The sequence below is a fragment of the Vicia villosa genome, linkage group LG1 (assembly GCF_029867415.1).
Source record: "Vicia villosa cultivar HV-30 ecotype Madison, WI linkage group LG1, Vvil1.0, whole genome shotgun sequence".
NCBI lineage: Eukaryota > Viridiplantae > Streptophyta > Magnoliopsida > Fabales > Fabaceae > Vicia > Vicia villosa.
The window spans coordinates 69,264,116-69,277,191 of record NC_081180.1 but is presented as its reverse complement, the minus strand read 5'-3'; the positions used below and the strand labels follow the sequence as shown (position 1 = coordinate 69,277,191).

Here is a 13,076-nt window from a genome sequence, read left to right as displayed (position 1 = left end):
TATTAATTGATTAGTAAAAAGATTTGGAGAGGTGTAGGGGTAATAACTTTGTGGAATTAATAATTTAAAGTATGATGATGTGAAATAGTAAAAATTTTATATTTTTCTAAAATTGGCTCTTTAAATTTAATTTGTGAAGTTATTAAATCAATTTTCTATTAATTAGTTTTTATTTTTTTATACCAACCACCTCTACCACTATTTTTCTATTAATAATTAAATAATTAATCAAAATAAATTTAATTAATTCATTAAAATAAATCAATAAACCCTTATAACAACTCATTAGTGAAAAATTATAACTCCCTACTTTCTTTTTAAATCTATGTATCTCCCCCATCTCCATCATATGAAAGGTGAAACAACTTATAAATTACCTTCCTCTTCATAATGCAATTATCATTATCAATTATATATTATTTAAAATATTTGAATATCTTATTTTCTCTCTAAATAAATTATTTGAAATTCAAAATATATTTAGTTAAGTAAATAAATAAGAGTCAAATTATTTGTTTAAACAATAATATTTAACAATTAAAATTAAATTAAAAATTTTTATCGTAAATCTTTTTACTATTTCATTTTAGAATCTCGAAACATACATTTTTAATTATATAATTATAATGATAATATTTAGTTTGTTAATTGCAAAAAAGTAAATTAGTACATATAATTTTTTTATCTATACCAATTTATAATATGTGCAATATCTTTCTTTTTCTTTTTCTCTAATGTAAATTTGACTATTTTATACTCTTTGATTTTTTTAATCCTTTTTAATTATATTAGAGTTTTTCTTTTAATAAATACACATTACTAAATTGTTGTTAATTTTTTCTTAAGAAACAAAATTAATATAATATCACAATATTTTAAACTATTTTTTAAACATATTTATTTATTAATAATAATTCAATAAAATATATCCGTACTTCGCACGGGCAAACGTCTAGTTGGAAGTATATACTATTTATTTTTTATGTGAAAAATTCCTCCGTTTATTTTTTTTGAATGCATAATAATATAGTTGTTAAGAATACTGAATACAGAGAGATAGAAGAGACTGGTAGTATATTGTTTTCCTTAGAAACTTTGCTGCGTACTTTACATATATCACGAAGTGGTATTTATAGTGTCAAGTTTTTAGCATTTACTTTGCATGGCTACTGTGCAAAGTTGAAAACTTTATATGCATGATGGACATGTATTGTTCATTACTATTTCAAAATAAGAATAATAATCGTTTATTATTATAACACTCCCCATTTTGAAATATTTGCCGCAGCACTCCGTTGAAGTCTTATTGAGATGAATCCTATGGAAACATAAGTTGCCTCGTTAAAAACCTTATTAGGAAAAACTCATTGGGATAAAAACCTTAATAAGGGAAAAAGAGTACAACATTATGCTCCCCCTCAACAGAACACATATAGGTTCTTTTTAAAGATCTCGAAGGTGGCGCATTCCAATATTTTGTACATGCTTCTTGAAAATTGATGTAGGAAGTGCCTTTGTAAAGAGATCTGCCACGTTATCACTTGAACGAATATACTGAATATCAACCTCTTTGTGTCTTTCCAGTTCTTGTGTGAATGAGAAAAACTTCAGAGGGATATGCTTGGTTCTGCCACTTTTTATGTAACCTTCTTTCATCTGGGTAACACATGCCGCATTGTCTTCATACAAAATTGTTGGATTATTATCAATTGGTAAACCAGACGCTCCCTGGATATGTCGAGTTACCGATCGTAACCATCTACACTTTTTGCTTGCTTCATGAAGGGCAATTACTTCTGCATGATTTGAAGAAGTTGCTACAAGAGTTTGCTTTTGAGATCTCCATGATATTGCAGTGTTGCCATATGTGAATATATATCCAGTTTGTGATTTAGCATTATGTGGATCTGACAAATATCCTGCATCTGCATAACCAAGCAAAATTGGTTTTGTATTGTTAGAATAAAATAAACCAAGATCAGATGTACCTCGGAGATATCGAAATATATGCTTTATTCCTTTCCAATGTCTTTTAGTAGGGTATGAACTAAATCTTGCTAGTAAATTCACTGCAAAAGCTATATCGGGTCTTGTATAGTTAGCAAGGTACATGAGTGCCCCAATGGCACTGAGGTATGAAACTTTTGTGCCAAGATCCTCTTTGTTACTTTCCTCAGGCCTAAAAGGATCCTTTTCAATATTAAGGGTTCTACTCATCATTGGACTACTCAAAGGATTTGCCTTGTCCATGTTGAACCTTCTCAATACCCTTTCTGTATAATTTGATTGGTGTACTAATATACCTTTTTTAGTGTACTCAATTTGTAAACCAAGGCAGAATCTGGTTTTTCCCAAATCTTTCATTTCAAATTCTTTCTTTAAATAATTTCTTGCTTCTTTGATTTCTTTATTAATCCCAACGATATTTAAATCATCAACATAAACAACAATTATTACAAATTCGGATATTGTTTTTCTTATAAAACACAATGACAAATAGGATTATTCTCATAGCCTTCTTAAAGTAAATATTTACTTAGTCTATTGTACCACATGCGCCCGGATTGTTTTAACCCATACAATGACCTCTGCAACTTAATTGCATACATTTCTCTAGGTTTTGATGTCTCAGGCATTTTAAATCCTTCTGGGATTTTCATGTATATGTCAGTATCAAGTGATCCATATAAATAAGCAGTAACAACATCCATAAGATACATATCAAGATTGTTAAATACTGATAAACCAATTAAATAACGAAAAGTAATGGCATCCATAACAAGAGAATATGTTACCTCATAATCAATTCATGGTCTTTGGTAAAAACCTTGTGCAATGAGACGAGCTTTGTATTTGACAATCTCATTTTTCTCATTTCGTTTTCTTACAAAAACCCATTTGTACCCAACAGGTTTTACACCTTTAGGTATAGCCACAATAGAGCCAAATACTTTTCGATTATTAAGAGAATTTAACTCAGTATTTATAGCATTTTTCCAATTTTTCCAGGCATGTCTATTTTGACATTCATTCATAGTTCGTGGTTCTGGATCATCATTAATAATTTCACATGCAATGGAAAATGAAAATATTTCATCTATATTCATACCTTTTCGGTTCCACAAATTTCCCGTATCAACATAATTAATTGAAATCTCAAGATCATTCTTATTTCTAGTTTCACTATCAATGATCTCATTTTCATCATCTTGTGCTTCTTCAAGAGCAAGCTTTTCGATTTTGGACTTATCATTATTTAGTGTCTTTTCAAGATCACTTTCAATCATATTCACCTTTTCTATTCCCTTCCATTTTCGGGGATTTTTGTCTTTGGATCCCATAGATCGGCCACGTTTCAAGTGTGCCTTAGATGTACTTGCTTCATTATTTTGATCTGAAATCTCAATCCTAGTTGGGACATTTATAGCCGGTACATGTGACTTTGTTACTCTTTTCAAATCAGTAAATGAATCTGGCAATTCATTTGCTAAATCTTGTAAGTGAACTATTTTCTTTACATTTTCTTCCCACGATCTATTATATGGGTCCAAATGTAATAAATGAGGTACATGCCATGTTATGTCATTTTCTGATTTTTTATTCTCTCCCCCTAGAGTTGGAAATATAGTTTCGTCAAAATGACAATCAGCAAATCTTGTCTGAAAAACATCACCTGTTAAAGGTTCAAGATATCTAATAATAGATGGTGATTCATACCCCACATATATACCTAACCTCCTTTGAGAACCCATCTTTGTTCTTTGTGGTGGTGATATTGGGACATATACTGCACATCCAAAAATCTTTAAATGAGAAGTATTTGGTTCCTTACCAATTGCAAGTTGATAAGGGGTATGTTTATGATCAGCACTTGGCCTTAGACGAATGAGTGCTGCAGCATGTAAAATTGCATGACCCCAAACAGCAACTGGTAGTTTAGTTCTCATTATTAATGGTCTAGCAATATATTGAAGAAGTTTGATTAATGACTCAGCTAAACCATTTTGTGTATCAACATGAGGAACAAGATGTTCAACAGTAATACCAATTGACATGCAATAATTATTAAATGATTCAGATGTAAATTCACCAGCATTGTCAAGTCTAATTTTCTTTATAGTATAATCAGGAAATTGAGCTCTAAGTTTAATTATTTGTGCAAGAAATTTTGCAAATGCCATATCACGACTTGACAACAAGCATACATATGATCATCTACTAGAAGCATCAATTAATACCATAAAATACGTGAATGGTCCTGACGGTGGATGGATAGGTCCACATATGTCTCCTTGAATTCTTTCAAGAAATGCAGGCGATTCTGTCTGAATCTTTCCTGGTGAATGCTTTGTTATTAGTTTGCCAAGTGAGCAAGCTTCACATGGTTTATCATCTTGTGTAAGTTTTATACTTTTCAATGGATGACCATATATGTACTTTCAACTATTTTACGCATCATTGTTGAACCAGGGTGACCTAAACGGTCATGCCATAAAATCACAATTTTGGGATCTTCTTTTACTACTAAATTGCATTCAATTTCATGTATATATGTGTAATGTAAACCAGAAGGCAATTTTGGTAGTTTTTCTAAAATTTTCTTCTTTCCCAAAACATTAGAAGTAATATTAATGTATTTCATATTACCTTCAGTTGCAGTTTCAGTATCATATCCTTGACGATATATGTCATTAAAACTCAACAAATTTCGCTTTGATTTTGGAGAGTATAAAGCATTGTTAATGACAAATTTTGTCCCATTTGGTAATATGAACATAGCATTGCCTGTTCCTTCAATCAAATTTTTGAGGATTGTGTGTGTAGTTCCACTGTCTGGAATGCAAATGTATTTGACATGTTCCATGTATAACCTTCTCCAACAAAGTCAGCAGTCTCAAAATAGGTATTATTGTTTATGGGTTCAATCTCATTAAAATTCACTTCTTTTCCCTTTTCTTCAACATATGTCATTGGTCTTTTACACAAGTGTTCTGGTGTTCTACACACCTTAGACCAATGGCATTTCTTTCCGCATCTGTAGCATATATCTTCATAATTCCTTGAGGGACCTTCTTGGATATACTTACCATTTCCTTTGCGATTCCAATTATTTTGGTCATATCTGAGGGATCTATAATTATTCATATGACCTCGTCCACGTCCTCTACCACGAAAATAGTTCCGACCGTGAAAAAGGTTTCGACCATGATATCCTCCTTGATTTTGACCATCAAAACGAGCATGACCATTATTACCATCAGAACGAACATGACCACCACGTCTCTCAAGACGATTAAAGCCACCACGCCCACGATTAAAGGTCGTGGCATTAATTTCAGGATATGACATTATTCCCGTGGGTCGTGCCGGGTGGTTTTTTATAAGGAGCTCATTATTTTGTTCTGCCACCAGAAGAGCTGCAACTAAATCAGAATACTCAGCGTATTCTCTCATTCTATATTGTTGTTGCAATAATACCTGAGATGCATGAAAAGTTGAAAAAGTTTTTTCCAACTTTTCTTTTTCAGTTATAGTTTTGCCACAAAATTCTAGCTTTACTATAATCTGGTGCATAGCAGAATTATATGCAATGACAGTTTTGTAATCTTGGAACCGTAACTTGTTCCACTGATCCATTAATGAGGGTAACATGACTTTCTTCTGATGTCCAAATCTTGCTTTAATATTATCCCATAAAATCTTGGGATCTTTAGCATTTGAGTATTCTGTTTGCAATCCATCGTCAAGATGGTGCTTTATTATTCTGTTCACTTTTGACTTTTTCTTTTCCATTTCGTCTGGGTCATCTGTTGTTTTTCCAGAATTGTCTCCTTCAAGGATTTTGTTAAGTCCCTCACATGAAAGGTACTCTATTAAATTGTTGTTCCAGGTTATGAAGTTCTCCCCAGTTATGCTTAGAATTTTGAATTGATGCTTAAGATTGGACATGATTATATTTAGTGTAGTAAACACTTCTGATAGAAATGATCGTGCTGATAACGTGTTAAGAATACTGAATACAGAGAGATAGAAGAGACTGATAGTATATTGTTTTCCTTAGAAACTTTGCTGCGTACTTTACATATACCACGAAGTGGTATTTATAGTGTCAAATTTTTAACATTTACTATGCATGAATTGATTACTGTGCAAAGTTGAAAACTTTTATATGCATGATAGACATGTAGTGTTCATTACTATTTCAAAATAATAATAATAACCGTTTATTATTATAAGGGTTAATACTACTTTATCCCCCTGCCATATAAGCGAGATTCGGTTTACCCCCCTCTAAAAAAAAAACTTATTGGACAAACCTTGCAAAATAAAGATTCCATCAAATTTGACCCTGATCAGTTTTTTTGGCCAAGATTCTTAGAATCTTGCCTACGTGGCATTTTTGGTAGTGCTGACTGTAGAACACATTGCTTATGTGGCACAGTCAGCACTGCCACGTGGAATTTTTTTTTTTTTGAAAAATTTTTTTATTAATTTTTTTTAATAAAAATTTAATATTTTTTTAAATTATTTTTTATTAATTTTGTTGATTTTAAAATTTTTTTTTTTAAAAAAAAAATTAATATTTTTTTTACGTTTTTATTATATATAAATTATAAAAAAATTGAAAAAGAATTATAAAAAATTGGAAAAATTAAAAAAATTTTACATTTTTATTAATTTTTTTTTAAAATTTTTTTCCAAAATTGTTTTACTGTTTTTTTTTTATTTTTAAAATTTATTTTTATTATATATAAATTCGCTGGTATTTTCAAATCCGTAGGTAAATCCACAGGTATTGTCAAATTCGCAGGTAAATCCGCATGTATTTTTAAAGGTAAATCCGCAGGTAATTTTAAATTCGTAGTTAAATCCGCAGGTATTGTCAAATCCGTAGGTAAATCCGCAGGTATTTTTAAATCCGTAGGTAAATTCGCAGGTATTGTCAAATTCGTAGGTAAATCCGCAGGTATTGTCAAATTCGCAGGTAAATTCGCAGGTATTGTCATATTCGTAGGTAAATCCGCAGGTAAATCCCCAGGTATTGTCAAATTCGTAGGTAAATCCGCAGGTATTGTCAAATCCGTTGGTGAATCCGCAGGTATTTTTAAATCCATACGTAAATCCGCAGGTACTGTCAAATATTTTTTAAAAACGTAAAAAAAAATTAAATTTAAAAAAAAATATTAATTTTTTTTAAAAAAAAAAAATAATTTAAAAAAAAATTAATTTTTTTAAAAAAGAATATTAATTTTAAAAAAAAATTTCAAAAAAAAAATTTAAAAAAAAAATAAATTCCATGTGGCAGTGCTGACTGTGCCACATAAGCAATGTGTTGTACAGTCAGCACTACCAAAAATGCCACGTAGGCAAAATTCTAAGATTCTTGGCCAAAAAAATTGATCAGGGTCAATATTAATGGAATCTTTATTTTGCAAGGTTTGTCCAATAAGTTTTTTTTAGAGGGGGTAAACCGAATCTCACTTATATGGCAGGGGTAAAGTAGTATTAACCCTTATTATAACAATAGTATCCTACTTGAAGAAATTTCAAGCTATATAGCGCGCGGTATCCTCGGTGAGTATAATATTCCTCACGTGTGAAGGATGAGCCATAAAAAAGGACTCTATTAAATTAATACTCACTTCTGACTTCTGAGCGTCACCACATCAATCTCAAGTACAGCAATCACGTGAGGACAAGCTCGTCATTTCCCAAGTTTCCCTTTCATATCCACCTTAGAATATATAAAAATTAGAAAAACGGAACGGAAACAAATAATTATATACCACTAGTAATCTACGCCGTGTCACAAGGCGCAGTAATTTCATCAATCAATAACTGGCGGGACCCACTTTGCCTCGGATGCTAAAACCAACCAATTAAAAACCGCCACGTCGCACCACCTGGATCATGTCTGGTCAAAAACCATATACAGTACACCAAAATTTTGGCGGGAATTTTTGTTTAATAGGCAAAATTCAAATAAAGCGAAAACACAAACCCTAGCCTCATTCACTTCCTTTCTCTCTAAAACCCTCTTTCTCCCATTTTCCTCTGTTTCGTTCTTCTTAATCTCAAATCCTTCCTTTCAGGGTTTGAGACTAATTTTCAATCTCCGTTTTCTCCTTTTCTGTCACGCTTTTGATTTTTCCTCATGTGAGTTTTCTCCTTTTCTGTCACGCTTTTGATTTTTCAGTTTCATAATTAATTTTCTGTTTATGATTATGCATGTTCTTTGTTTTAGGTTGAATTGAAGTCGTTGATTCAAATAGGAGCTTAACAATGGGTAAATCGACGCAGAAAGAGAGAAATCGGAAGGTTGAGAAAGGGAGGAGGAAATCGAGGTGCACTGGGGGAAAGTATTTGAAGCCTGGAACTTTGGCTCAGCTTCGGGGTAACAGATCTTTAGGTTTTGGATCGGTTGTTGGTAGGGTTTGTAATGATATTGGGAAAAAAAGAGACTCCGATTTGAATTCGGAGAAGAGTGATGTTGTTGAGGGTAAGGTGTTTGATGAAAGTCCTGTGATGCTTTCTCCTGTGAATTTGTTTAAGAGTAGTTTGGTTGGGACACCGAAAACTCCGAGAATTGAAGAGTGGCAATCGGAATCCAGGCTTGAGTCTCTCCCCACTGAGTTGTTGGTATGGTTATTGTTCATTTAACTGCACACACTTAATGATGTTACCATATAATAACTTATAATACTCAAACCTGTTTTTTATTTGGTATTTAGTTTATCATGATGAATATTTGATTTAAAGGTTGAGATTTGGGTTTAAAATTGTTTGTCGTGTTGTGATCGTTGATATTGTGGAATATTGCGGTTTAAAATGCTCTGTTGTAATTGCGGCTGCAACATAGATATCTAAAATCTTATTGTTCCTGCCACATGTTGCAACTGTGGACCGTTTTCAAACATTTTGAGATCACCTGCACTTGACAATTTTTATATTCAATTTTCAACCTTAGAGTATTGTGATCATTGATGCCTTATCTGTTGTTTTTTTTATGTTGTTCAATGTTCATGATAATTGCATGTTGTTCAATGTTCATGATTGTTGCATGTTGATGCCTTATCTCTTGTTTTTTTTTTTATGTTGTTCAATGTCATGATTACTGCATGTTGATAAGTGCTTGCTTTGATTTTGAAGATTCTATGTGAATGTGTTTGTGTTCCTATTAATTTAGTATAGACATTAGGCCAAGAAAATTCTCAGTGTTGCCTCAGATGTTTATTGTCTCTTGTTTCACTTTTATCAGCTCTCTATTTTATGTTCTCTATGATTCAGGGTTAAATTTCATCTTCAGCTGTTTTTTTTCTTCTTCTTGTTTTTGCATATGTATGTTTCTGTGATTTGTTCTGACTTAAATGTAGAAGTGTGTATTAATACTTTGATAAGGCACACCAAAGTAAATACATTGTTGTTGTTTGTATGATATTATTACTCCATAGGTGTTTTTAAAGTATACAGATGCCTCTAAATAACTACTTGAGATTGCTGAAGACAGAATAATGGACCTCCATGTAGTTTTCTGTTTGGTATCACTATGATTGAAATTTGTTTGTGTTTTTTTGTTTGTTTTGATTTGCTAGTTGTAATTAGTTACAGTATGAAGTATCATATGGGATTAATGAAGCTTTTTGAACATTTGTGAGCTGTTCTCAATTTCAAGCAAAAAGATTTTCAAACTATATCTTATATTTTCATTTTAGTGTATTCAATTGTTTTTCTATAGTCATGTCTTTCTGAATATCGGTTATCTGTTTGAGCTATATATGATTGTGTTGACCCCATTTTCTTTCATAAATTTGAGGTTAAAATACTATGCCACCTGCACCATGATCAATTGAGACCTGTTTTCCATGTTTCACAAAGAGTTAGAAAAGCAGTAAGTTCCGAGACTTCCTACTGTGCATATGCCATCAAACTGTCTGACTTTTGCAAGTGTAATGGCTAACTTTTTCAAGTGTTGTTGTTAGGTCATTTTTGCAAGACACTTTCACTTCAATTATACTACCCCAGATCGCTCTCGACAAGAGATGTTAAATATAATGACTCCTCGTCCTTCTCAGCATTGGCCTTTTTTGCGGTATTTGATTCTAACCAAATATCTCTTCCTGCTATTTTAATGCATGCCTTTATAATGCAATAAATTTTTCCAGCAAGCGCGGTGGGGTAATCTGTCCAAGCCCAAATACACCTAAAGCACCTCGTCACGGGCCCCGACCACCTTCTCGTGTGAAAGTTGAGATGCGACAGGTTACAGCTGTTCTTTTCAGGGAGCCAGGCTTCTCTTCTCGTTGCCTGATGCCATCTAATAGAGTTCTCTTCTGTGAAGATGAACTATGCAAGGCAGTTTCTCAGAATAAACTTTGAAGTGTTTCTGTTTAATTGTTTTCCTTCACTCTGTATAGTTCTTCTTTGGTCTCTAGTGAATACTACAGTATAGATGCAATTTTTGTGTTGGGGCAGTTTAGCTGGCGTGGATATTCCTGATGTCCAAGTAGGTGTGGAGAGTAGGCTATGGTTGTTGAAATAATTATATATTTAAATATAACTGGCATATTTTCGTTTGAGACAATTTGCAAGTTTGTTTTCATAATAATTGAAGGGTATTCTTTATGAGTATAGAAGGTTGTACTTTCTTTATCTATCTATATACATCCCTGCACGATCTAAAAGCGAGTATTGTTTGAATGTAGAGATAATTGGCTATTTTTGTTAAAGTGCAAGTTACTTCTACCTATAACCTCAATATTAAGATTGAGAGCTACCAGATGGGTTGCATTGGCTAGCTTTACATTATGCAGGTTGCACCATGAAGTTGTAAGATGATCTAATTGGTTCATGTCTGGACAACGAATGTAGCTTAGAGCTTACTTGACCTAGAGGTTCACTCTTAAACCAAATTTAAGAAATTGGGTGACTTCCTTCAATAAACGGGCAACATTATTGCGGAGTAACAAATTTACCGCTTAACTAGGTTTTACCCATATTGTTTATTTTGACAAATGTTTGTTTTTCTTTTGTATAGAGGAAAGAACTTCCAATAATTGTAGATACATACCTCACCTTTTTTCTTAAGAAAAGAGAGTACATGATTGTTATATAGCGAAATAATTTGTTACTTTTATATTTTTCTAACTGTTCTATTTTAAAACGGACAATATTCATTCCACCTCATAGACGGTCCAATGAGTTAGATATTGATGGTGAAAAGATAAAATATTAATACATCTAGGAAATTCAGAGATGAACTTCCATAAAAATGTTGCCACACTATTTTACCCATAAATTAAAATGAGTGATCTAATTGTGAGCTTTGGATCCAACACTTCAAATTGGTGTTAATTGCAAAGGAGAAAGGAAATAATATTTAGTAAATCCGTAAACAAATCATCAGTCAAGGAACAAATCAAAATCTTATCATTAAGTCAAAACCTATTACATCGTATATGTTTTTAAGGTAAGTTAATATTCTAATATACAAATAATTTTGTATTTCTCTTCTAATAAATTGTGACCTGTAATCTACCCTTCTCATCTACTAATAAATTGGACATGTACTATTGTGGGTATGCGAAAATAAAGGAGGAATCTATGCATTTTGAGATGATTCTTCAATATGCACTATGCCAAAATAAAGAAGGAAGATATGAATTTTGAAATGATTCTTTGATTCTCACCTTTGTTGACATAATTCCCTAATTTTACATATTTTTAAAGATAATATCCCATGTCCATTTAAAACACTTTTTATGTTATAAAGTTCCTTATGAATGAATACTCGATCGAGATTAATTTACCGAACATAATTACCAGATTATGTAGCTCACTTATTGTGTGACTTGATGTAAGTGTTCTGTTGTAAATAAATTATTTTTACTATCGTTAGTTGTAATTTATATTCAGACTTTTAGTTTATTAATTAGATCCATTAGATTAGAACAGTCTTATATAAAGAGATTAGTGTTTGTAATTTTAATAATTGAAATATATTATTCAATTTCAAACATGGTACGACGAGCTCTCGTTTGAGAGGGTTTCACTTCCGCAAAAAAAAACCTTAGGTGCCTTAATTGTAGTTCTTTTTTCAAAATCCTATCTGTCTTCATTGCGAGTTTTTAGGTCTAGAAACATTATTCTCCCACAGAACTGTTCATCGCTGAAAACACTGTTCATCAGTAACACTACTAATCGCAGACTCACTGTTCACTTTTTTTCTTTTAAAAAAAATCAGTTGTAGGTTGCAAGCCTCTTTAAGACTGTTTGCTGGTTATTTTTTATTCTATTGAGTTAGACACATTCGCATGACATCCATCAATATGTCAGCAGAAGAAATGGTCCAACTCAACCAAAACGAAGTATAAAGACCGAGTTTCCTCCTTAGTTAGTCAGAGAAACCAACAGGTACTTCTTTTTTTGGTACTTTCAGGTTCATTTCCGTTTTCACTTCCTCTTGTTAAGTCTCAATTTTCTTTTGGATTTAATGCCTTAGATAAACTCTTTAACCGATATTGGATACTGAGTTCTGGAGTCACTGACCACATGACACCTTTACCCATCCACTTTTATACTTATTCACCATGTCCTAGCAAAACAACATATCCATTGCATATGGTATCCTTATAACTATAGTTGGAAAAGAAGATATCCAAATGTTCTTCACATTCCCTAATTTTCCACTAGCCTGATTTCCATACAAAAACTCACAACTGACCTATCATGTAATGTTTTTTTTTTTTTTATAACAATGCTTGTTTTTTTTTTTATAACAATGCTATATATTGGAATGACCTTTACCTATTTCGATAATTATTAAAAGTTAAAAAAAATACTCCCTACGTCTCATAATAAGTGTCTTATTTGAGATTTGCGCAGTTTTTAAGAAAATGATTAGATATGTTGGTTTTAATGAAAAAATTAGTATCTTTTACTAAAGTACCCTTATTTATTATAGGGAGTAGTGTAGTTGAAAAACATGAAAGTTAGTATATATGTGTATAGTAGTGAAAAAGATAATAAATGTTGCATTGATATTCTAAAGAGACATTTATTTTGAGACATAAAAAAAA

At 31.8% G+C, this 13,076-nt stretch overlaps 2 protein-coding genes across 2 annotated transcripts; one reads left to right on the top strand and one right to left on the bottom strand.

The window, feature by feature from the left end:
• Positions 1-4,797: 4,797 nt before the first annotated feature.
• Positions 4,798-5,949, bottom strand: LOC131644897 (uncharacterized). Its single transcript, XM_058915511.1, has one exon. It carries the CDS (start codon positions 5,947-5,949, stop codon positions 4,798-4,800), a length of 1,152 nt encoding a protein of 383 aa, XP_058771494.1.
• Positions 5,950-7,992: 2,043 nt separating this feature from the next.
• On the top strand, positions 7,993-10,582 carry LOC131608803 (F-box protein At4g35930). Its single transcript, XM_058880353.1, has 5 exons — positions 7,993-8,157; positions 8,246-8,640; positions 9,815-9,889; positions 9,981-10,090; positions 10,164-10,582. Exons 2-5 carry the CDS (start codon positions 8,284-8,286, stop codon positions 10,375-10,377), a joined length of 756 nt encoding a protein of 251 aa, XP_058736336.1. The 5' UTR covers positions 7,993-8,157; positions 8,246-8,283; the 3' UTR covers positions 10,378-10,582.
• Positions 10,583-13,076: the final 2,494 nt, after the last annotated feature.